We start from the raw sequence: 26,266 nt of genomic DNA on the forward strand, positions 1-26,266 counted from the left end.
ATAAGTTTTATTCTTGACATAGTAAATCTGGAAGCCTGTTGACGTAAGAACGGATATTTAGCATTTATGTAGATATGAAGGATTTATTACTGGCTGATGAAATAGTATTTTAGTGATCACACTAAGTATCAACATGTTGTCACTATTTTAATATCTCCATATCTAAATTGTGAATTTGTGCGGCTCAGCTAAAGTCCAAGCCTGCAATCTGTGTCATCTGAGCTCTTGACTTCTTTGCCTACCTTGCATCTACGGGCCGAGGGCTGTCAGAATGCTATTAACAGTGACGGGCCTTCTGCCATGTTGACACATGGACACGCACAGTCACGCAGATCAAGCAGCTGCTGTGTCTCTGAGAGAAAACTGCGCCTATACCAGTCCTTCAAAACTGGTAGTCACCCATTTTATAGTAGAAGGAAATGAGGATGGAAACACATAATATATATATATAAGTATTTTAAGTTAACATGTTTAATTTAAAATAATTTTAAGTTAATATATTTATATACATATATGTAAGTTCATTCATCCTTTCCAAATTGACTAATAATGACAATAATGGAAAAACTTGTTGTTACCAGTCATTCTTTCATGGTCAATGCCTTTTGTTATTGAAACTCTGATAGTCTTAAACAAAATAGCTCTTCTACATATAGTACAGGTCATTTGTGAGGGCTGCACGGAATGTTATTCATGCCGCACCAAGCTTCCTTAAATACTGAATGATAGAACGCATATTCATAGGAAAGAAACTTTGAATAGTGTGAGAGATTATAGACAATGCCCATATCTAACAGTATCAAATACTGCATTTTGGCTAATTTCCCTGGCTAAATTAAATTCTACATAGACCTTAAGTTTAGAAAACTTTGTAAAACACAATAAGCTTTTATTTTTGCCCTCAAAATAATACCATTTGTTCCCCAAAAGCTGTACTTATTTATATTCCCCACTAACATAGTCAGATTGATTTGTACTTTCCTTTTAGATAGAAGAGCTTGAAAAGCAGTTAGTCCTTGCCAACTCAGAACTAACCGAGGCACGGACGGAACGTGACCAGTTCAGTCAGGAATCTGGAAATTTGGATGATCAGCTTCAAAAGCTGTTGGTAAGACTGTGCTCCAAATATTAACTCCGGGGGCGCCTGGGGGCTCAGTTGGTTAAGCAACTGCCTTTGGCTCAGGTCATGATCCTGGAGTCCTGGGATCGAGTCCCGCCTCGGGCTTCCTGCTCAGCAGGGAGTCTGCTTCTCCCCCTGACCCTCTCCTCTCCCATGCTCTCTCTCCCACTTTTATTTTCTCTCAAATAAATAAATAAATAAAAATCTTTAAAAATAAATAAATAAATAAATAAATATTAATTCTGGGAAGTTTCTCACCAAAGTATTTCACAAAAATGGTTTTCTTTATAAAGTTACAAATTCTACGTAATATTTGTGCATACATACGCAACAGACTGTCTTGACAATATTCAAGTTTTGCATATAAGTAATATTCTAAACGTTACCTATTTTTTTCCTTAAGCAGTTACGGCTTATAAGTTAGGTGAAGCTAGTCTTCAACCGCCCCATCTTTCAATTAGATGAATGTATTGGACTAAATTGAGGTAGTATTGGGTGTTTAGTTTAGAGCCAAATAACATTCAAAACACAGACAATTTGAAAGGAAGTTTAGGTAAAAAAAAAAAGAGTTTTTTTTTTTAAGGAAACAAGATTCCAGTAATAGTGAAGCAACCTGTGCCCTGTTAGAGGTACCAGAGGCTGGGAAATTTAGGAAAGGACCCGTTTGGCACTCTGCCTGATGTTAGCAGCGCAGGAGAGGAAATCCCTCTCCCTCCCGGGCTCTGCGTAGGCCCAAGCGCCCTCTGCACACGGAGCCGGCCGTCAGAGGCCGGCAGGGGTTGGAGGGCCACGCGCTAAGACAGGGCTGGCGACTGTGTGACAAGTTCCAAACCTTGGGATAATCCTTCAGTTCTTTCCCTCCCACTGCGAGTTTCCTCAGGCCCTCAGTTCTAACGTGAAAATCTTGCAGATTGTCTGAAAGACCCAGAAACCCTTCCTGCCCTTTCCATCGTTACCGCCACTACCCCTTTTCCCAAGCCCGTCCTTAGACCAGGGCAGGGCAGTGTCTCCCGACCCGGTTTCCTACTTCCAGTCTCTCCCCTCTTCCGTCTGGCCCATAAAGTGCTGCCCTGCTCACCTCTCATAAAATATCCCTCTGGTCATGTCACTCTCATTCAAAAATGACGTTCCCCATAAAAGCCAGACTCCCTACCTTTCGGGACTGTCCCAGACCCAGCTCCCGGTCACCAGTCCAGCCCTTTCTCTCTGCATATGCCCCGTGCGCCAACCAAACCACACAAGTCCCTTTCCAGTCCCTTTCTCCCCGTGTCGGCACCTCCCAGCTGTTGGTGAGGCCCAACTCGAATGCCTTCCTGAAGTATTTTGATCTCCTTCTTGCTTAACTCTGTGTCTTCAGTGAAAAACCACTTCCAGTTCTTTGTGTCTGTGTCTTACCTTTCCCTTTGGGTCCTAAGTCCTTTGAAGAGCTGTGTGTCTGTGTTTCTCCTACTCTATTTAGTTTTTGCTAACAGTAAACTCTGTGTATCTTTTTTCACTACGAAAGAGGGAGGTAATTCTGTTCACAGCCCACAGTGCTCTACTCCCAGGACCAAACGCTGTCCTGTCTGTCATTTCTGAAGCAGTCGGCCACATTACTATTGCTCTTCTTGCAAACTTTTGAGTGTTTCTTTATTACAGGAGCACACTCGATGTGAGGCATAATGCCTCTGCTAGAAAACCCAAAATTCAAAAACAGGATGACTTTAAAAATCTATTGTGTCTTAATATTATTCTATATTGTGCGGGGTCTAGTCCATTGAGATTTACTTGTAATGCAAGAAGTTTTAAGTAAGCAAAATGTTAACTTCTCTATCTAGTAAATAATTGTTCTTAAGCCATTAAAAAATAAGATTCCAAAATCAAAGTCTTTTCAAATCCCCTAAAACCTCCAAAAATGATATAAGGAAAATAAGAGTTTTACTCTATTTCATACAAGTCGGGGGACATACCTCACTTCTTGTAGGCTGACCTGCATAAAAGAGAGAAGGAGCTGAGTCTGGAGAAGGAGCAGAATAAGCGTCTGTGGGACCGGGACACAGGCAACAGCATCACCATCGACCACCTGCGGCGGGAGCTGGACGACAGGAACATGGAGGTGCAGCGCCTGGAAGCCCTCCTCAAGTCCATGAAGAGCGAGTGTCAGGGCCAGATGGAGCGGCAGGTCAGACAGGACACGGGGTGGCTTCCCCAGTAGTCTCCTCACAGGGAAAGATGGACTTGAGGTGTTACCAGTTGAGCTTTTGTAAAAAAACATGAACAGACCTGGAAGGAGCCCTAAAATAGAGCTAGGATTCTTTGAGTAAGTTATGAAAACCTGTCATTTCTTTCTATATTTTTGACCACTGATTAAATAAAGTGTTAAGCCTCATCTCATTTTTGTTCATGGTTGACTAATAAGATTGTCATCCGGTTGCTGGAAATTGGTAACCTAATGGTTGCTTATTTCAGAAAAGCATCACACCATACCAGGGGTCTGAGGAACAGCAGGATCAAAGGTTTCCAGCAGATGGTTTTGGGGTTTTTTTTTTGTTTTTGTTTTTGTTTGTTTTGGTTTTCCCCCAGGCTGGCTGAGACCAAGAGATACACAAGGTGGATGCAGTCCCATTTCAGTGCACTAGTGGCAAAATGTGGAATGCTTTATTAACAGCCCTGAGCCTTCGGACTGAAAGGACACGGTTCCAGTGCCACGTATTGCCACAGAGACATAAAAGCATTCCACAAAAGAGTAAGCTTCCTAAAATGTGAACGCAAACCAAAGGGTCCAGTTTTGGCTTAGAATCCTGGCAAAGCACTTTCTTACTCTTCAGCCCAACCTGGGCATGAAGAAAGGTGAAAGGAGCCACTGGGAGTTAGATTCTTACCCTTTTCTGGACAAGGACCTGAGAATGTGAGCATGTGTTGGAGAAAAGCCATTATTCACTTTTCTCTCAGAGGCAGAATTAAGGGGCAAGTTGGAGGGGAATGGTGAGGGAGAGCGGCAGCCTCAGCCCTGCCACACCTCCCCCATCCTAATTGAAACCGGTCCAGAAAACACGTCTGAGGAAACTTCCCAAGCTCCCACACAAGAACGCCATTCCGGAGCAGCATTATTACTTAATGACTGCCTCTCCACCTCGGTCTAATTAACTCAAGTTGGTCTGTGGTCTGCACAGAGTCGTGACAGCAGAACGATTTGAGTTAGCCTAAGTCGCTATTACCGGATTCGTGATTTCATGTTTGCGAGCTAACTTGTTTTAAACTCATCTATCTGCCCAAATCCATGAAAATTTCTTTCTCTTTCACAATCAGATGGCAGCAATCCAGGGCAAGAATGAAAGTCTAGAGAAAGTGTCCTCCTTGACTGCCCAGCTTGAATCCACCAAAGAGATGCTCCGCAAAGTGGTAGAAGAGTTGACCGCCAAGAAGATGACCCTGGAGAGCTCGGAGAGGACCGTGTCGGACCTGACCGCTTCCCTGCAGGAGAAGGAGAGAGCCATCGAGGCCACCAATTCAGAGATCACGAAGCTGCGCTCCCGCGTGGACCTGAAACTGCAGGAGCTGCAGCACCTGAAAACCGAGGGCGACCACCTCAGAAACGTGCGGACCGAGTGTGAGGCCCTCCGGCTACAGATGGCAGAGAAGGACAAGGTGATCGAGATTTTGCGCCAGCAGATTGAGAACATGACGCAGCTGGTTGGCCAGCACGGGCGGACGGCGGGCGCCATGCAAGTGGAAAAGGCTCAGCTGGAGAAGGAGATCAACGACAGGAGGCTGGAGCTCCAGGAGTTCAAGGTCTGTAAAGGGTTTTGGCGGTTTAGCTTCTGAAATGTCTTTACCCTCATGAAGAAGCTGACTCAAGTCACTGAAGAGGGGCTCCGTGAGGAGGGTCTGTGGACCCTCTGAGATGGTTTGAAGGTATTCGTGCATCTGTGTGTTTTTGTGAGAAAGGATCCATCCCTTTATTTGATTCTGAAAGGAGTGGGTGGCTCCGAAATGGTTCGGGACTGCCGGTATGAAAGAGGAGAACATCAGAAAATCCAGTTTCCTCATGAAGCCATTTCTGATCCCACAGTCTGAAGCATTGCCTCCCTCCCCAGACAGACCTCGCACTGAATCCCGTCCCTCACCACTCACCGACTGCACTGCTTGCCCGATCTTGGCTTCCGTATCTGTGAAACAAAAGAACAGTTAACGTAGTTTGTCGTATTCACTTCAGGTGTACAAGATAGCAGTTCAGCTCTTCCGTACAACACGGACTTGGGCTTGGGCGCGTAGCATAGAGAAGACACCCATCTCCACCAGGTGTTGACAAGGTTGTGGAGAAAAAGAACACGCAGGGCTCCTGGGTGGCTCAGTCAGTTAAGCGTCCAACTGTAGATTTCTGCTCCGGTCTTGATCTCAGGGTGGTGAGTTCAGGCCCTACATTGGGCTCTATGCTGGGCATGGAGCCTACCTTAAAAAAAAAAAAGGAATACTCCTGCACTGTTGGTGGGAATGCAGCCACTGCAAGGGCACACCTACCTTCACCCTTACCACTGTTTATGTTTCCCACAGCAGCCTGAATTAGATTTTTAAATGTTACATTTTATCACTCCCATGTTGAAAACTCTCCAATGGCTTGTCTCACTCAGGATGAACTTTCACATCCTTACATTGTCCTGCCCATGGCTCCCTCTCTGACTTTATGTCTGACTACTTCCTCCTCATGCTTGTCCACTCCAATGTAGAGCAGGAGAAATCCTTCTCCATCTGTCTTTCTAAATTCTCAGTAACCAAGACACATCAACAAGAGAAGAGCAAAGAAGTTTATTAATAAATGTATCTCATAGGGGATGCATGGGTGGCTCAGTTGGTTAAGTGTCTGCCTTTGGCTCAGGTCATGATTCGGAGTCCCAGGATTGAGTCCTCTCTGGCCCCTTGCTCGGGGCTGGGGTTGGGGGGTCTGCTGCTCCCTCCTCTCTTCCCTCTGCCCCTCCCCCTGCTCATATGTGCACACTCTCTCTCTCTCAAATAAATAAAATCTTTCTCTCAAATAAATAAATAAAATCCTAAAACCAGTCAATGAATCTCATATATACAAGTGAGAAACCCAGGGAAATTAGTAACTCAGAGAGGTGGCTTAGAATTCAGGCTTAAATACCATCTTTAGCCAAAAGAAGGGTGTGGGAGAGAAGCCATGGGAAGGTAACTAGGAAAACTGTGGATAAAGGAAGGAGGTTTGGTATGTAGATTGAAGCCATGCTTTCCCCATTGATAAGATTCTCTTATATTTAGTCATCCTTCCTTTCCCAAGGGACATCCTTATAAATGGAGACTTCCTTTACAAGTCTGAGTATTCCTTAAAGTGCATCCTCTCTTTTCAGACCTTCCCCTGTGCCTGCTATTTCTCAAAATAATCAGCTCAAAATAATCCTTATGCCAAAGAGGCATGTTTGGGATAGCACATTCTGGTTTCTGCCAGTCATTCTGATGGCCTTGCTGTTCCCTGAGCACATTACCTGTGCCTAGAGCTGTTCCTGAGCCTGTCACATCACTTGCTTCTTTACCTCCCTCTGTGAGGTTTCTGCCCAGCAGAGAGGGTCAGGGTCCCCAAGACTACCCCCAGTTCAGCCGTTCGTTGGGGCGACTCACAGGACTCAGCATGTCGTTGTGCTCCTGGGTACGGTTTATTACCGGGAAATAATAAAAAGCAAAGTCAGCAACGGGCAAAGATCCATGGAGGAAGTGAGGCACAGGCTTCCCGAAGTCCTGTCCTGTAGAGTCACGGAGGACGCACTTCCCTCCCCCAGCAAGAGTCCGAGACTGCGTGTCACATGTTGCCAACCAGGGCAGCTCATTGGAGACCCAGTCCCCAGGGTTTTCATACGGAGGACTGCTCACACCAACACACAGGGCCTGGCAAGTATTCCGGGCTTCCAGAAGGAGAGCAGGTGCTCCGCATAAATCATTCTGTTTGCAGAACTGGTTTAGGCACAGAGAGCCGCTCTTATCAGTTGGAGTGGTGGGAACCCTCCCAAGTCCAAGTTCCCAGACACCAGCGGAGGGCCAACCCTGTTGCAGGCTCTAATAAGAATAACAGTTGGGCTCTTGTCAACATACCAACGTACCCCTTACGTGCAGAGCCCTCCCGGCCTTCGTCCTGGTTCCCCACCTTCTTTGATTCCTTCTTTAGGTCGCTCGTTAGTACCTATTAAATGGTTGTTGTTGTCTGTCTCCTCTCACTGGAATGTGAGCTCCCTGGGGACAATGACCTTCTTGCTATTCAAGACCGGGATGCAGTAAGTTTAGTGAGGCATCTAGGACTCAGAGCTCAGAAAGGCACTCGCCTGGGGCCTCACTTGCCTCCCCTCAGGCGTCCCCTCTCTCCTCTGTCCCAAGATGTAAAGTAGTGCCTGGCACAGAGTAGGGCCCAGTTAAATTCCTCTTTGGAATAAAAAAAAAAAAAGGAATAGAAATAATGAAGAGTTATTGCAAACGATATTAGAAATGGACTTCTAGGGTTAAAAGAAAGGTGAAGTGTTCCTTTTGCTTTCCCATTTACTGTTGAGGTTTTATAATAAAATAAAAATTCAGTATTCTAGGAAATAGTGAAAAGCTATTAAATACAGAGAGCACACCAATACAATGTCCACCAGAAGTACTTGTACGTATATATTTTTTAACTTCTTACTCCGTCCCTTATATTTATACCTACATTTAGATTTTAAAAGATAAAAAAGATGCAAAGATCCGGGAGCTTGAGGCCCGAGTGAGTGACCTGGAGCTGGAAAAGGTGAAGCTGGTGAATGCGGGCTCCGAGCGGCTGCGCGCGGTGAAGGACATCAAACAGGAGAGAGATCAGTTATTAAATGAGGTGAAAACCGGTAGGACTGAGTTGAACACCCTCACAGGTAGGTTCCTTTGGTTCCCGTTGGGCTGACAACTAGAGGGGCGCGGCCAGGGAAGTCCAGCGCGGACGCTGGGACTGTTGCGAAACGTGGCGGCAACATGGCCGCTCTTCCCACATCCTGGACAGGGAGAGTCCCGCTGCCCCGAAATCCCGCTTCTGCTCACAGAGCCCCCACATCTTGCACTCATTAACTGTTAATTTGAGTCAGCCTCAGCGTCCATGAAATTTTTGACTGAGTTGGGGTTTTTTTTAAAGATTTATTTATTTTAGAGAGAGAGTGCAAGTGTGTGTGAGTGGGGGAGGGGCAGAGGGAGAGGGAGAGCAGCAGACGCCCCACTGAGCGCAGAGCCCATCGGGCGGCTCAGTCGCACAACCCCAAGCTCGTGACCTCAGCTAAAACCAAGAGTCAGAGGCTTCACTGATGGAGCCACCCAGGCGCCCTTCTTTACGGAGTTTTCGAGAAAAGGGTGAGGCAAGTGGAAACCTTGAGTCCTTTGAGTCAAGCAGCTTGATGAGAGGTTTCATCATGAAGCAACATGCGTAAACAGACATGGAGCTTTCTTGAAAAATCAATCAAGATCTTAAATTTAAAAATAAAATATTTTTAGTTCATGATTAATGTGCTACAGGTGTCATCTACCACACACACACACACACACACACACACACACACCCACAGTCAAGGATTCCTGAGCATTTACTAGGCCAGACACTGAGACAGGCCCTGGGAACACAAGAGTGAGGATCCTGGCTAGCTGCGAGCCAGAGCTCTATAGAATGGGTCATGGGACAGTGGGTGAGGCCTAGGGTGCTGGGTGCAGATGGAGGAGAGTCTGCTGTAGGATTCACACCTCTTCTGCTAACTTTGTGGGAAGAAAAGGGATTTGGCAGGTAAAAAAAAGAGGTGGGAGGGCAGCCCAGGCAGAGAGAACATCGTGGGCAAAAGCACAAGGCCTGAAATAACAATGTGACCTCAGAAGCACTTGAGTAAAAGTGCAAAGGAACCAGGGCTAAGAAATGACGCAGAATAGACGGGCAGAGCCAGACAGTGCGGAGCCAGCAAGAGACATTAAGTAGGAGATCATTGTCATCAAATGTACATTTTGAAAGGACAGTGTCTTGGCAGGTAAATAGAGAAAGGCAAGACTATAGGGCCAGAGGCCAGCCAGTTAGAGGGGATCCTGCAGCGGCCCCAGGGAGCCATGAAAACTTGAACCAAGGCAGTGGCAGTGAAAATGAGAGAAAGAATGAAGAGTATTTTGACGACTGTGATTAGAGGAGTTGTGTGCAGCCTTCAGGCTTTAGGTCTCTGGTATTGGGAGAACGGTGCGCTGGTCACCAACAACCGAGAGAGGGAAAGCATTCGGAGGAGCGGGCTTGAGGGCCGGAGGGTGAGCTCCAGTCAGTCTGAAACAGCTGGTGGGGTGGTGCTGGGACATCCACATGGACATCGCGGCGAAGAGGCCTTGGCTCTCTCTGTCCCCTTTATGTGTGAATCCACCATATATAAGTATATAAAAAGGTGAGTAGGTGTGTGGGGGTGTGTTCTTGTGTAGAATGATGAGTGCGTGCCAAGTACTTTAGTAATTACTGGAGCTGAAAAGACAGAACACATGGCAACCTCCGGTTACTTACCGTGTCTTGGACTCACCTCCCTACAGGTGGTGGTGAGATCTGTTGTGGTGGGTATGACCACCAAGAAAGATGCGGCTGGTGTGAGCCAGTTACACTGGTTGGGAGAAAACGGTGACTGGTCAGGGGGTAAAGGAGGAGGATCCACTCAGGAAATGTGACTGTACATCTGATTTCTCTAACAAATGATGGTGTCGCTAAAGGAAGTCTCTTCCAGCCCTACAATTCTGCGACTATTAATTACAAGTAAGGTACACTTCATGCAATGGCATAGACAAAAGTAACCATTGGTTATTATCGCACGGTACAGAGGACTACGAAGTCTTAAAAAGGAATTTCCGAAACAAAACTGAAGAAATGGAAGCTACTACAAACAAACTGAAAATGCAGTTAAAGTCCGCACAGTCTGAACTTGAGCAAACGAGAAATACGTTGAAGTCGATGGAAGGATCCGATGGTCATGGTATGCTTTACTGGATTTTATTCTCCTGCTTCTAACTCCATTATTCTAACTAATAAGTCTAGATTTACTAAAGCACAGACCTGGACACATCACGTGCCACCTCTTCTGGGTGCCGCACCCTGTGAGAGACACAGCGAGGGGCACCCATGCCAGGTGTCGGAGAGCAGACATTCTGCTCAGGGTTTTTTAGGGAAAAGGCCATGTGCTTCGTTTAATCCCAGAAATATCGGAGTCTTTTCCTGTGGCTGTTTCAGTAATTTCTAACAGATCTCAACATCTATAAGTGCCAATTAATTACTCTTAAGGAACTGTTGCTAAAAATACAAGTTACCGATGATTTTCATTCATCCCCTTATTTTTCCCATGTTCATTATCAACATAAACTATAAGTCTGTGGTTGTCAGTTCCTGATTCTTTCTCTGTGGTAAAAATGGGATAAAGCCCTGGGAATTGAGCTGCCGGGATGAGTGGTCCCTTGTCACCACTTAACTCCATTGTTCCCTTTGTCCCCTGCTGCCCGTATTAATTCTGAGAGAGAAGGCTATCTGCTGTCTTATATCATTCATATCGATGTTGGTACAGCTGTTTGTATAAATGAATATGAATATATATGAATAAACATTAAGCTAGGGGCACCTGGGTGGCTCAGTGGGTTAAGCCTCTGCCTTTGACTCAGGTCATGATCTCAGGGTCCTGGGATCGAGCCCTGCATAGGGCTCTCTGCTCAGCGGGGACCCTGCTTCCTCCTTTCTCTCTGCCTGCCTCTCTGCCTACTTGTGATCTCTGTCTGTCAAATAAATAAATAAATCTTTGAAAAAAAAAAAGAATAAACATTAAGCTAAGTAAAGTCTATATTTTTTTTATTTCTCAATATTTTTTAATGTCAAAAAATTGATTTCTGTGCCTACTTCAGCAGCACATATACTAAAACTGGAGCCATTCAGAGAAGATTATCGTGGCCCCTGTCCAGAGGCAGCACACAGGTTCTCGAAGCATCCTGTATTTTGTGCCTCCCTTGCAGGTTCAGCTTTTCCTTTGCTGGTTAACACCAAGAAAATGGTAGGGTTTGAAGAGGTCGCTCAGGAGGCCCACTTGGGGTCTGTTCCCTGCCCCCGTCCCCTCCCCCCCCACTCCCCCGCCCCCACTCCCCCTCACCCCCACACCCCCCACCGCCACCAAAGAGAGTCCTTTCCTCAGTGCCCTCCACGCATTTTAGCCACATCCCCAATCACACTAAAGAGGTTGAAGAAAAGTTTCGAAGGCCAACCATGACAGCTTAATGAGACCAGAGTTGTTCTGAGCCGTAGAATGAGGTGAGCGGTGAGCGAATGGTGGACTATCGCTCCCTCAGGAACGCCGTGTGCTCTGCCGGATCAGCCCTGTTTTGACAGCTTAGCTAGAGGAACCGTGTCTTATTAGCAAGAAGTCAGACCTTTCATCCTCTGAGTTTGTTCCTAAAGAATGATACAGTTTCTCTTTTCACCCTCTATGCTCTATCTGGATCTGACCCAAAGCCATGGCATTTTCAAACCTCTTTCCTCAGCTGCCAATGGAAAACAACATGGGTCTCTGGCTCTGAATTTCCAAGTGAGGATGAGCGTCCTAGATCTTTTCAGGGGCCTGCCGTGTCCAAACTGGTCATTGCCTCCTGCCTGCCTTGAGCATTCTCATCCCGTCCCTAGTTTTACTAAAATAATTCCATATATGCCCACGCTGCGAATGTGATGGTTGAAACAGCAATGAGTTCCAAACACATGCAGTAACCATGGGAATGAAAATTGAATGGTTTGTGGTATCGCAGGACTTTTTAAAAACATCACTTAATGATAGATGCCTTACACAGTCACTGTGACATGTTTATAGGATAACATATGAACAAGTAAGAGATGTCTGTATGGTATTTTGAATATGAGTTTCTGGAAAATTATTTTAGTAAAAATACTATACACATTATTCATTATATGACTGTGTTTATGTATATGTTTTCTATATGGGTGAGTATGAATTCGGTCAATATTATAACCATGGGCAATACGGCAAGTTATTACGGTCAATGAAATTAACACCAATAGGAAGGAAATCACAAAACATCAATTTCAGCTCAAAATCTCTGAGCAATTGCTGAAAACTGTCATATCACTCTCTGGAAACTGTCCAGGTGCTGTGGAGAATCGTGTCCCTGTGTCCCAGTATTTAACCATCAATTTATAGTCGGTGCTCAAAATTTAGAAACCTTAAAAATGAAGGCGGTTTGCTTCCTTTTTTCCCCCCAGCTATGAAAGTGGCCATGGGGATGCAGAAGCAAATCACGGCTAAAAGAGGTCAAATAGATGCACTTCAGAGCAAGATACAGTTTTTGGAAGAGGCAATGACTAACGCAAATAAGGTGAGTCCGTGTCCTCGGAGTGGAGGACGCCGGTGTGTCCCTCTCAAATACATGCCAGGCAGGAGAAGACATGGCAGAGTTACAAAGTACACAGGAGACATAAGGCTCTTTCTGAGCAAGAGAATGAAGGAAAAGCTCCGAAGGAACGTTTGAGTAGGACCTTGAAAGAGCTCGTATTTTCAATGCAGAAAATGGGCAAAAGGACTTTCCTGGTAGAGACAGAATGATTTTATGTGGTCTGTGTGTTCTGAAATAATGTGACGTGTGTGTTCTTGAAATCACTGTGCTCTGCCAGACTGTGTGGTCCGAGCCCCGGGGACGCTGAGAACAGTGGGATTCAGAGGGCCCGACTAACAGATTTCATCAGTGACGTGCCAGAAAGAGGAACCGAATGAAAATGGTAGCACAGTTTTACACATGTCACATGTTAAATGGTGAAGAAACACATAAACACTACAGTAAATATGGCCCTTAATCTTGAAAAAGACCTGAAGGTTGCTTGTGGAAGTGTACATCCGAGTTGTGGCTTGTGAGGTATTATGAGGGGGTAAAGGGGGGGTTTTCTTAACACCGGATGCTTATGGATGTGACTCCTAACAAGGTAAGCTGAGGCAGCGGTAGATGGGTGTTTGAGGAGTGCGCATGCATGCTTTCTGTGAATTCTTGCCCAGCTCTCTTTAGCTGGGCGTCATTTTTCATTGACTTAGTATTTCTCATAAATGAAACTCGCATAATAAGTGTGAAATCGGCGTTGTGCTCCGACGTTCCCTGATACATCAGTCACTTTGGAACAGATCACCAATTTGGAAGGAATTTATATCAGGACTGACTGTAACAGAGGTAGGAAGTCAAGAGCATACGTAGAAGACAGGGGCAGCTCAAGTGATTGCTTTCCCCTTACCCAAAAGGACCTGGTGACATCCTTCTTCAGAGTGAGGCAGAACCGTCCCAAGTATGTACAAAGGCACGGGTTTGTGCAGACCCCTCAGCATACGGACTGAGTTACTTCCTTTTTCAGGTTTTTTCCTATTTTTTTCTTCCTTCCTTTTCTCTCATCCTAATTTTTTTTTCCCTCCTTTGATTATTTGATCATTTGGGACCTAAAGCCATGCTTATTCTCATCCTCTTTGGGAAATCTTAGGGCATAAGGGGTCACTGCCTGCCATTATCACAGGTGCCTGCCCCCACCCAGAGGAAGGGATTCATCAAAAACCACGGACATTCCCTTCACACAGAAGGGAGACAACTTGTCACATTTATCTTTCTTTCTGAAGCCTTTTCTGTCTAATCAGAAAAAAAAATTATTTCCATCCAAAAGGATTATTACAGCGACAGCACCATCTACCTTGTTTATATTATACATTTTCTCAAAGAAACAAAGAGATACAGACTCAGTCAGTTGAGGTTACTTGACTACTGTGCATTTCTTTTTGTCTCCCTAGTCCACGATTTTTTTTTTAGAGGAATGTGAATGAATTTCAATGAGATTTTGTTGAATACCAAAGACTCTTCCAGAAGTAGATCAATAAGAACATTCTTATCACTGGACCTTGAGGGCAGGAACCGTGTGCCCCATCTTTTTGGGGTCTGCAGTAGTCTGCATCGTGAAATGAATATTCAACCTTGAAACAAAATAGAAGCCCCCAAAGCTTTCAAATAAAGGCATCTTCTTTAAATCTCTTTTGTCATTTTGAACAAATTTCAGTAAAATTGAATGTGTGATTACTCAATCTCAATCCACCATCATGCCATCTCTTTTTATGCAACATAGTTATGACATGTTTTGTAGGTTTTATCAACGATTTAATAAGATTTATGAAGATTTAAGAAGAAGTAATAATACCAGTAGTGATAAAAATAAGAGAGTCCATGGTAACAATTCCAACAGTTCCCAGCTCCAACTCCAAAGCAATTAAATGGCGTATGAGTTGAACTACAGTTCAGGCCTTTATGCAAGTTTCATATTTCCATCACATCAGGGCACCTAAATCAGTATATTATTTCTGATACTTTTTCCTCTATCATTACAGGAAAAGCATTTTCTAAAAGAAGAGAAGAATAAATTAAGCCAGGAACTGAGTACTGTTGCAACAGAAAAAAACAAGATGGCTGGAGAACTGGAGGTCCTGAGATCCCAGGAACGGCGTTTGAAAGAAAAGGTTGCGAATATGGAAGTTGCCCTTGATAAGGTAGTTATTAACTAAAGGTGTAATTATCAGCTACATAGCTATTAAGTAGACTTGCTCTGAATAAAAGCCCTGTGTTGATACGAACCAAATCTCTATTATACCACAGTCACCTAGCACAAGGAAAAACCATTTCCTATGGAGAAGGCTCTTCTGTGCTTTAAAACATAGTTATAATGCTAACATTTTGCCAAATTCTCTTTTTGGAGCTAACACACTCACAGGGGCACCAAGATATAAGACATGAGATGCTCCTGATGTCCTCAGTAAACTGAAGAAATAAGAATGTCTCCATTCTAACTTATTGTCACAGAATGAGTTGAACGCTAGTAGGTAGAATACAGTCTGTTAATGATATCAATAAAATGATAGTGTAATGCTAGTGTCTGACATTTGTTGGGGTCCAGAAAATGCAGGCAGTAAACACAGCTTAAAGAATGAGAAGAATTACCACGAAGTGTCAGAAGGTAAAAAAAAAAAAAATGAGAAGGATTAATGACATTGTATTTGTAGTTACCATTCATCAGAGAGGAATAAATCTTTTTGTCATCCAAGAACTCTGAAAGGCTAAAAATATACCCAGACTAGTCCTTGATTCTTAAGAAATCAGAGCCTTGATGGTTAGGTAAAATGATCTGTGATCCCACCTATGTCAACTTTGGTTTTAAAACCAAATTTTAAAAAATTGACTCGGTGAATTTCAGTTGTTATTTCTCTGTGTGTGTATATATATATGTGTGTGTATATATATATATATATATTGTTAAAGCTGTTTGCTCATTTCATCCTGTTTCTTCATTCTCTTGAATGCCCTTCATGTACTAAATGTTGTATAGATGCTGGAGATACAGAGAATAAAGCCAGGACCTCCAGTTGTTCTAAGTTTATTGAATAAAATAAATAGATAAATGCAAGTTAGTGTGCTAAGAGTGGGGGAAGTTCCCTTGAAGAGCCAGCAACTCAGTTATTTATAGATTAATCAAACTGTGCAGAGAACAGAGGATAAACCACATGTGGTCCTTGTTCGCAGGCATCGTTGCAGTTTGCAGAATGTCAAGATATCATACAGCGTCAGGAACAAGAGTCTGTGCGCCTAAAACTTCAACACACTTTGGATGTAAAAGTGAGGTCTTTTTTTTTCATCATAAATAGTTTAAGCAAAAAATAGTGCCACTCTTTGATGTACTTATATATTTTCTTCATGTGCCTTAGAAACATTCAAGTGTACTTTCAACATTATCTGATACTAGCCATTATAAATTCTGTATAAACATCCTTACAGGTTCTATACCTATCCTTTTCCTGTTACCAGTTTGGTAGCAAATTAAAGCACCGTATTCTGTGTTATGTTTGTAATAAGAGGGGTGAGCAACAGAGGTGCCTTGAGGATTCCCGAAGAAGAATCTTCCATACAGAAGGAGGTCAAGCAAGTGCAAAGCCCCAACATACGAGTGTGTTTGTCTTGTTTGGGGAATAGCAAACGTGATTTAATCTGCGTGACAGAAGCGTGTTCTTTAAAAACGGTACATGTACATCTGTGTTCCAAGTATATTTAAAAGCTGCAGACATACATGGAAGTCCTTTTTTTAAAAGATTTTATTTATTTACTTGACAGATCCCAAGTAGGCAGAGAGGCAGGCATGGGGGTGCGGAGAGCAGGCTCCCCGCTGAGCAGAGAGCCCGATGCGGGGCTCGATCCCAGGACCCCGGGATCATGACCTGAGCGGAAGGCAGAGGCCTAACCCACGGAGCCACCCGGGCGCCCCACAATAGCCTCAGTAACAGATGCTCACGTAGGCTGAGCAGTTCGCCTGGGGTCTTGGGCAAAACCGAGAAGCCAGCCTAGCGGCACCCCAAGGTGTCTTCCCGGCTCCAGGGCTTTTCACGATGCTGCGGGAAGGCACCTCCCTGAGCATCTCTTCGTCTGCGAAGAGTAACTTGGGCAGAAGCATCTGGCTTGATACTCTGCGTGATGACTCTGTAGATAGATGTTCAGCACCCGAGACAGATTATGTTTGCAAAATGCATCTGATCCCACGGTTCTGGGTGTCGGTCGACAACCGTCTTTGCTCCCATCTGTGTCGCTTTCTAGGAACTTCAGGGCCCCGGGTTCACCTCGAACACTTCCGTGAAGTCTCGCCTCCTGCAGCCGCCCGCAGCCGCCCGCTCCCATTCGAACGTGCCGTCGTCCCAGTCCACGGCCAGCTTCCTGTCTCACGTAAGCTGCGGGTCCCCTCATCCCTGCCGCAGATGCCCTCCTGCACAAATAACTACATCGAGAGGAATTTCACTGGAGAATACATCTAGAATTAGGACACTTTAAATTGCTAGATTGTAGATTTACACAGACCGGATGAATGCAAATGCTAACTTCACTATCTGGTGTTTCCTCTTGGGAGGACAGAGGAGCTGTTCGGTGGGATTAATGTTAACAATAATTTTTTTTAAGTTTTCATTTTAATTCCAGTGGGTTAACATACACTGTAGTACTCGTTTTGGGTGGACAGCACAGTGGTTCAACACTTCCATTCGTGCTTGTCACCAGGGCTCGTCACAGGTGCGCTCCTAATCCCCATCTCCTGCTTACCCACCCCTACCCCACACCTCCCTTCTGGTAACCATCAGGTGGTTCTCTAGAGTTCGGGGTTTGTTTCTTGATTTGTCTGTCCCTCTCTCTCTTTTTCCGCATTACTCATTTATTTTGTTTCTTACATCTCACAGATGAGTGAAATCGTATGGTGTTTGTCTTTCTCTGACCGATTTCACTCAGCATTAGACTCTAACTCCATTTACATTGTTGCACATGACAAGATTTCATTCTTTTTGTGGCTGAGGAACGTCCCGTTGTGCGTATGCCTACCACCTCTTCTTTATGCGTTCATCAGTTGATGGCCATCGGGCTGCTTCCGTTGCTTGGCTGTTGTAAATCATGCTACCACAAACATAGGGGTGCATGTATCCCTTTGAATTATCGTTTGTAGTCCTTAGGTAAATACCTACTAGTGCAGTTGCTGGGTCGTGAGGCAGTTTTGTTTTTAACTTCTTGAGGAACCTCCATACTCTCTTCTACAGTGGCTGCACCATTCTGTGCTCCCAACACCGCACAATGTTCCTTCTCCACATCCTCACCAACACCTGTTGTTTCTTGTGTTGTTGGTGGATTATAGCCATTCTGACTGGCGTGAGGTAATATCTCATTGTAGTTTTGATTTATATTTCCATGATGATGGGTGATGTTGGGCATGTTTTCGTGTGTCTGTTGGCCATTTGGATGTCTTTTTGGAGAAATGTCTGTGTCTTCTGCCTGTGTTTTCATTGGATTATTTGGGTTTTGGATGTTGAATTCTGTAAGTTCTTCATATACGTTGGACACTAACCCTTTATTAGATATGCCATTTGCAAATATCTTCTCCCATTCAGTAAATTGTCTGTCAGATTTGGTGATTGTTTCCTTCACTGTGCAGAAGCCTTTTACTTTGATGTAGCCCCAGTAGTTTATTTTTGCTTTTGTTTCCCTTGCCTCAGGAGACATAGCTAGGAAAAATTTGCTTCGGCAGATGTTAAATAAGTTACTGCCTGTGTTTTCTTCTAGGATTTTTATGGGTTCGGCTCTCACATTTAGGTGTTTAATCCATTTTGGGTTTATTTTTGTGTTTGGTGTAAGAAAGTCATCCAGTTTCTTTCAGTTTTCTCAGCGCCACTGGGTGTAGAGACCGTCTTTTCCCCATTGGATACTCTTCCCTGCTTTGCCAAAGATTAATTGACCATATAGTTGTGGGATTATTTCTAGGTTCTCTATTCTGTTCCATTGATCTATGCGCCTGTTTTTGTGCCAGTACCACACTGTTTTGATCACAACTTTGTAACATAACCTGAACGCCAGTGTTATGACGCCTCCAGCTTTTCTTCTTCAAGATTGCTTGGCTATTTGGGGTCTTCTCTAGTGCTTTTTTTTTTTTTTAAGGTGTTATTTATTGACTAGATGGAGCGAGAACGCAAGCAGGCAGAGCAGCAGGCAGAGGGAGAGGGAGACGCAGGCTCTCCGCTGAGCAGGGAACCCAATGCAGGACTCGATCCCAGGACCCTGGGATCATGACCTGAGCCAAAGGCAGCTGCTTAACAAACTGAGCCACCCAGGCGCCCCTGGTCTTCTGTAGTTCTGTACGAATTACAGGATTGTTTGTGCTAGTTCTGTGGAAAAAATGCTTTTGGTATTTTGATAGGGATTGCATTAAGTGGGAATATTGCATTAAGTGGGTAGTATAGACATTTTAACAGTATTTGTTCTTCCAATCATGAGCATGAAATTTTTTTCTATTTCTTTGTGTTGTCTTCAATTTCTTTCATCAGTATTTAACAGTTTTCAGAGCAAAAGGTCTTCACCTCATTGGTTAGGTTTATTCCTAGGTATCTTATTATTTTTCGTGCAACTGTAAATGAGATTGTTTTCTTAATTTCATTTTCTGCTGCTTCATTATTGGTGTTCAGAAATGCAACAGATTTCTGAGCACTGATTTTGTATCCTGAAAATTTACTGAATTCATTTATCAGTTCTAGCAGCCTTTTGGTGGACTCTTTCAGGTTTTCTATATATAGTATCTCATCTGCAAATAGTCAAAATTGTACTTCTTTCTTACTGATCTCGAGGCCATTTATTTCTTTTTGTTGTCTGATTGCTGTGGCTAAGACTTCCAAAACTACGTTGAATAAAAGTGGTGAGAGTAGACATCCTTGTCCTGTTTCTGACCATAGAAGAAAAGCACTCAGTTTTTTCCCATTAAGGATGATATTAATTCTGGGTCTTTCATCTGCAGTCTTTATATGTTGAGGGTTTTTATCTTTATACTTTATTGAGACTTTTTATCATGAATGCATATTGTACTTTGTCAAATGCTTTTCTTACGTTTTTTGAAATGACTGATTCTCATCCTTTCTCTTATTGATGTGATGTATCATGTTTATTGATTTGCAAATGTTGAAGCACCCTTGCAACCCAGGAATAAATCCTACTTGATCATGGTGAATGATTTTTTTTTTTTTTTAATGTATTGTTGGATTTGGTTTGCTTGTATTCTGCTGAGAATTTTTGCATCTGTGTTCCTCAGGGATATTGGCCTGTAGTTCTCTTTTTTTGGTGAAGTCTTTATCTGGCTTTGTATCAGGGTAATGCTGGCCTCATAGAATGAATTTAGATATTTTCCTTTTCTATTTTTGGAAGTAGTTTGAGAAGAACAGATTAATTCTTCTTTAAATGTTTGGTAGAATTCACCTGTGAAGCTTCTGGTCCTGGACTTTTGTTTTGGGAGGTTTGTGATTACTGACTCAGTTTCTTTGTTAGTTATCAGTTTGTTCAATTTTCTGTTTCTTCCTGTTACGGTTTTGATAGATTATATATTTCTGGGAATTTATCATTTCTTCTATATTGTCCAATTTGTTGGCATATAGTTTTTCATGTTCTCTTATAACTGTTTGTATTTCAGTGGTGTTGGTTGTTATTTCTCCTATCTCATTTGTGATTTTATTTATTTGAGTCCTTTCTCCTTTTTTCTTGGTTTATCAGGGTTTTTTTTAAGATTTTTATTTATTTATTTGACAGAGATCACAAGTAGGCAGAGAGGCAGGCAGAGAGAGAGAAAGAAGCAGGCTCCCTGCCGAGCAGAGAGCCCGATGTGGGGCTCAATCCCAGGACCCTGAGATCATGACCTGAGCCGAAGGCAGAGGCTTTAACCCACTGAGCCACCCAGGCGCCCCGAGGTTTATCAGTTTTAATCTTTTTTTTTTTTTTCCACAGAACCAGCTCCTGGTTTCATTGATCTGCTCTATTATTTTTTTAGTTTCTATATCATTTATTCCTGCTCTAATCTTTATTATTTTTTCTTCTTTCTGGCTTTAGGCTTTGTTGTTCTTTTTCTAGCTCCTTAAGGTATAAGATGAAGTTGTTGAGATTTTTCTTGCTCCTTGAAGTAGGCTTATATTGCTATAAACTTCCCTCTTAGAACTGCTTTTGCTGCATCCCAAACGGTTTTGTGTTTTCATTTTCATTTTGTTTCCATGTACTTCTTTATTTCTTCTTTGATTTCTTGGTGGACCCATTCATTGTTCTGTAACATGTTATTTAACCTCCATGTGTTTGTGGTCTTTCCAGATTTTTTCTGGTGGTTGACTTCTAGTTTCATAGTGTTGTGGTCAGAAAATGTACATGGTGTGACTTTGATCTTCTTGAATTTGTTGAGGCTTGTTTTGAGGCCTAATATGTAATCTACTCTTAAGAACGTTCTAGGTGCACCTGAAAAGGATTGTATTCTGCTAATTTAAGATGGAATGTCCTGAATATATCTGTTAAATCCATCTGTCCCAGTGTGTCATTCAAAGCCACTGTTTCTGTGTTGATGTTCTGTTTGAATGCTCTGTCTGTTGAATTAAGTGGGGTGTTAAAGTCCCGTACTATTATTGTATTACTATCAATTAGTTCCTTCACGTTTGTAATTAACTGTTTTATGTATGTGGGTGCTTCTGTGTTGGGTGCATAAATACTTACAGTTGCTCTATCAACTGTTGGGTTGCAGTTGCTGTATTGTCCCCTTTATTATTACATAGTATCTTTCTTTGTTTCCTGTTACAGTCTTTGTTTTACAGTCCATCTTATCCAGGGCACCTGGGTGGTTCAGTCAGTTGAGTGTCTTACTCTTGATTTCGGCTTGGGTCATGATCTCAGGGTCTCGGGATTGGGCCCCACATTGGACTCCATGCTATACATAGAGTCTGCTTGGAATTCTCTCCTTTTCCCTCTGCCCTTCACGCCTACTTGTGCTTGTTTTCTCTCTCTCTCTCTCTCAAGAATGAATGAATGAATGAATGAATGAATAAAGTCTTTTTACCTGGTAATAATTGTTGCTACTCCTGCTTTCTTTTGACATCCATTTGCATGATAAGTATTTCTCCGTACCCTCACTTTTCAATCTGCAGATGTCATTAGGTCTAATATGACTCTCTTGTTAGCAACATATAGATGGGTCTTATATTTTTAATCCATTCTGTCACCTTTTGATTGGAGCATTTAATCCATTTACATTCATAGTAATAATTGGTAAATATGTATTTATTATCATTTTATTATTTGTTTTGTGGTTGTTCATGAAGATTTTCTCTGAGTCTTTCTTGTCTTTCATGGTTTGCTGTTTTTCTTAGTAATATATTTGGATTTATTTCTTTTTATTCTTTGCATATTTATTTGTATTTTTGATAACAGTTACCATGAGGTTTGTATATAACCTCTTCTGCATATAGCAATCTATATTAAGTAGATGGTCATTTAAGTTTGAACCCATCCTTTATTCCTTTCCTCCCATGTTTTAGGTATATGTTGTTATATTTTACATCCTTTTATTTTTTGAGTACCATAAATGTTTACTTATAGAAATATTCATTTTTACTGCTTTTGTGTTTCCTACCTTTATACTGTTACTTTTGGTCTCTCCTTCCCACTCAGAGTCTCCTTTAATATTGCTTGCAAAACTGGTTTGTTGTTTATGAACTCCTTTAGATTTTGTGTTTCTGGGACACTCTTTATCTCTCCTCTGTTCTGAATGATAGCCTTGCTGGATGGAGTATTCCTGGCTCCACATTTTTCCCATTTAGCACTTTGAATATATCATGCCACTTCCTACTGACTTGCCAAGTTTCTATTGAGAATTGTTCAGCTAGCTTTGTGGGTTTTCCCTTGTAAGTTAAGGACACTTCTGTCTTGCTGCTTTAAAAATTTTTCCTTTTGGGGCACGTGGGTGGCTCAGTTAGTTGAGCATCTGCCTTTGGCCCAGGTCATGATCCCAGGATCCTGGGATCGAGCCCCACATGAGGCTCCCTGCTCAGCAGAATGTCTGCTTCTACCTCTGCCCCTCCCTCCTGCTCATGCTCTCACTCTCTCTCTCTCTCTCTACCCCCGGTTTTAAATAAATAAATAAATAAATATCTTCCAAAAAAAATATTTTTCCTTTTGTTACTATATTGTCAGTTTAGTTACAATGTGCCTTGGTGTGGGTCTGCTCTTGTTAATTTTTATGGGCATTCTCTGTGCCTCCTGGCTCTGGATACCTCTTTCCTAAGATTAGGGAAGTTTTCGGCTGTTACTTTTCCAAATATATTTTCTGTCCCCTTTTCTCTGTCTCCTTCTTCTACGACTTCTATAATGCAAATGTTGTTACATTTGATGCAGTTGCTGAGTTCCCTAAATCTATTCTCATTTTACATAACTATTTTTTCTCTCTTTTGTTTAACTTGATTACATCACTCTTCTAGATGACTTATTCTTTCCCCTGCTTCTGCCACCCTGCTGTTTATTCCATCGGGGTGTTTCTCATTTTGTTTATTATACCTTTCATCTCTGGATTAAGTCTCACTTCATGTCTTCCACTCTTGTCTCAAGTCCGGTGAGTATCTTCATGATCATTGCTTTAAACACTTAATCAGACATGTGATATATCTGTTTTGCTTAGATCTTTGGATATGTCTTGTCCTTTTCTCTCATTTGGTATAAATCTGTCTGTCTCCTCGTTTTGTCTAAATCTCTGTGCCCATTTCTATACGTTAGGAAAGTCAGCTATGTCTCATGTTCTTGAGGCTAATGGCCTTACAAAGAAGAAGTCCTGTAGTGCCCTGCCTTGTAGTATCCCCACTCCCACAAGTCCTGGTGCTTCCTGGAGTATCTTCAGTGTTTGTTGCTTATGCTCTGCTGTTTTGTCCTGGCCACTTTATTGTTTAGGCCAGTCGTCTGCAGAGGCTCTCTTTCCCTATTGTGGATAATGTTTGGTCTGTAGCCTGAATGTGGCAAGTTTTAACTAAGTGTGCACAGGTCTATTTGTGAAATGAGACCTTTTGCCACTGCTGCTGAAACCAAGCTCTATAAAACTCCCATGTTGGGAGACACTGTATGAATGGTGTTTGGGGCTGGTCTTCTGGGGGAGTTTGCCCTCACGCTGGGATTGAGGCAAGCGTGCCTAGGAGGGTTGGTTACTCTGGAATGTGGAGGGGATGGTGATGGGGCTTGGTGTAAGCATGTTAGGGAGCAGGTGTCGGTGCTGGGCTGGTTCCCAGAGGTGGCCTCTGCTTATGCTGAGGGGGAGGGGAGGGAAATGGCACTAGCCAGTTCCTTTGTTCTCAGAGGGTCTCTCCATGAATGCGATCTCTGGGACGCACTCCAAGATGAACAGATAACATCCTCACTGTGTGGCCCAGGTGTTCTTCAGATCACTGTTTCCATTCTGCATGTTCACAGGTGGTTTGGCTGCCTTCTCTCCAAGAATACTGCAGTGCCCCCCGGTCTCTATACAAACCAAGCCCACTGACCTTTAAAACTCCAGACTTTAAGCCCCACAAGTTGCTAGAAGTCACAAAATTCTGCCCCTTTTTTCTTTCCAAGCCAGTTCCTATGGAGATTCGTTTTACCTGTGCGCTCCCCTTTGTGGTAGTCTGTCTCTCACGCTTTTCCCTCCCTCATGCAGTGGCCAGGATCCATTTATCTCTGAAACCATATCTCTGGATTTTCTACCTTTTTCAGTGTGGCCTCTTCTCTACCTTTATTTGTGGAGTTTGTTCTGCCAGTCTTCAGGTCAATTTCTGACTTATTTAGGATGATTTGATAGTTATCTAATTGTACTTGTGGAATGACGCAAGCCTAGGATCCTCCTACTCCACTGTCATCTTCCAATTTACCAATAACAATTGTTAAAGTACATTATTTTATAACCGTATATTCAGTGTTTTCCATCACAAGCATTTCCAGATTACAAAGCAAACCTTGAGATGGCTAAAATAAGCATCACTTCAAATGCCAAGGGCAAATTAGTGATATGTTTAATATTCTACCAAGATGAAAATGACTTGCTGTATATTATTCCTTCATGAATATGAATTTATTTATAATCGTTAAATTTTAATAATCATAACATGTTTTTATTCCCTTTAGTTAAAACTTTTAGAGACTTTGGAAAATTTTATTTTTAATTTTTTATACATTAAAGCTCGGGGGAAAACATATGTGCAATGAAAGATTCAGGCTTTGTCTCCTCTGGTGATATATATTTATGGAACCACTAATCCCCTGTAACCAATATTCAGCCCCAACTCCAAAGAAATAAAACTTATTCCATAAATAGCACATAAAAATCAATTTCATTAGTTAACAGTATAGTAAAGGGATCAGCAGTGACCTGCCAGTTATCCCACCTGTGCATTTTAAATGAAAGGCATGTACTGTGAAATGACTAAAAGTGGAAGGCGACTTCTCTCACACTCCAGATGTGTGCACCGAACAAGCTCTCACACAACAAATAATAAAACATTCTGTCAAACAACAGAATAATAATACTAATGTTAGAAGTTAAACACGGTTCTCTCTGGAGACTGGAACTAGGAGGTGGGCAGAGAGAAAGAGCAAGAGACAGCTGCTTTTTGGTTTTAAGGGTTAAAAATTGTCTTTAAAATTATGCACATGTTACTTTGATAAAAAATTAAGCCCCCCAAATCAAACAACAAATAAACAACAGCAAAGAACATTTGACCAGAAGTCATTATGTGTCTCTCACTACTTGTGTGACCTTGGAAAGCCAAATATATTGTGCTTTGCTCTTTGCATCTCTAATGAAGAGTCTGGACTAGATGACCTCTACGGTCTTCTAGAAACATCAGCTCTGAAATTAAACAACTTTTATTACCCAAAAACCACCTTAGGAGGTGTGTCTAATTGTGCAAAAATAAACTGTACTTGATTATAAAGAATATCATTCATGACTGAGAAAGTGCCAGTCATGTCTCTTGAATCAAAATTTTAAGTAATTCTAAAAACAAAAATGAACTGTATTTCCTAAATAGACTGTCAAGCATACTTTGTACAATTTCTTCTCTTAAAAACGTTTACTGTATAATTTTATACAACGAAAGTAACGTGCATTCTTCGTTTTGTTCATTGATGCTAGCCTAAAGTACCTACAACAGTGTCTAGCATATAGTAGATACTCCATAAATATTGTTTAATGGGTGAGTGACTTGAATTCATTGTAAAACATTGTTCTGGATTCTATTGTTTCTACTGGTAAATCAGTTTTAAGTCTTCCCGTTGCTTCCTTGGAGATAATATTTTCTCTGGCCACTTTTTTTTTTTTTTTTTTTTTTTTTTACTTATTTATTTGAGAGAGAGAGAATGCAAGCTAGGGGAGGGCATAGGATGAGAAACAGGCGGACTCTGCACTGAGCTTGGAGTATGACACGGGGCTTGAGCCCACCCTGAGATCATGACCTGGGCTGAAACCAAGAGTCAGACACTTAACCAACTGAGCTACCCAGGCGCCCCTCTCTGACCACTTTTAGGACTTCCTCATTGTTTCAGTTTATAGCAATTTGACTGTGATGTGCCTAGCTGTGGTCTTTGTGTTTACCTTTCTGGAGGTTCACTGATCTTAGTAGATGTATGGATTGATATCTTTCATTAATTTTAGAAAATTTTTATCCCTTACCTTCTCAACTATTTTTTCTGCCCCATTCTCTTGTTTCCTTCTGGTATTTCTATTAAAATATTACTTTTTTAGATTGGTGTGTGATAACTCCGTGATCTGAATCC

General features: G+C 42.5%; 1 protein-coding gene and 1 non-coding gene across 3 annotated transcripts in view; both read left to right on the forward strand.

Moving 5' to 3' along the window:
* Positions 1-26,266, forward strand: part of CCDC158 (coiled-coil domain containing 158) — an 82,167-nt gene that overhangs the window by 27,749 nt on the left and 28,152 nt on the right. For both annotated transcript variants that reach the window (XM_032836710.1, XM_032836780.1), the window contains exons 7-15: positions 989-1,108; positions 3,084-3,281; positions 4,409-4,891; positions 7,800-7,989; positions 9,931-10,083; positions 12,357-12,469; positions 14,500-14,658; positions 15,686-15,778; positions 16,748-16,873. In XM_032836710.1, coding sequence (XP_032692601.1) covers positions 989-1,108; positions 3,084-3,281; positions 4,409-4,891; positions 7,800-7,989; positions 9,931-10,083; positions 12,357-12,469; positions 14,500-14,658; positions 15,686-15,778; positions 16,748-16,873 — 1,635 coding nt within the window. The remainder of the gene's footprint in view (positions 1-988; positions 1,109-3,083; positions 3,282-4,408; positions 4,892-7,799; positions 7,990-9,930; positions 10,084-12,356; positions 12,470-14,499; positions 14,659-15,685; positions 15,779-16,747; positions 16,874-26,266) is intronic.
* Positions 10,984-11,090, forward strand: LOC116871846. The gene has a single exon (XR_004383533.1). It is a non-coding gene; the product is annotated as a U6 spliceosomal RNA (small nuclear RNA).

The sequence above is a fragment of the Lontra canadensis genome, unplaced genomic scaffold, assembly GCF_010015895.1.
Source record: "Lontra canadensis isolate GAN:19392208 unplaced genomic scaffold, GSC_riverotter_1.0 scaffold1, whole genome shotgun sequence".
NCBI lineage: Eukaryota > Metazoa > Chordata > Mammalia > Carnivora > Mustelidae > Lontra > Lontra canadensis.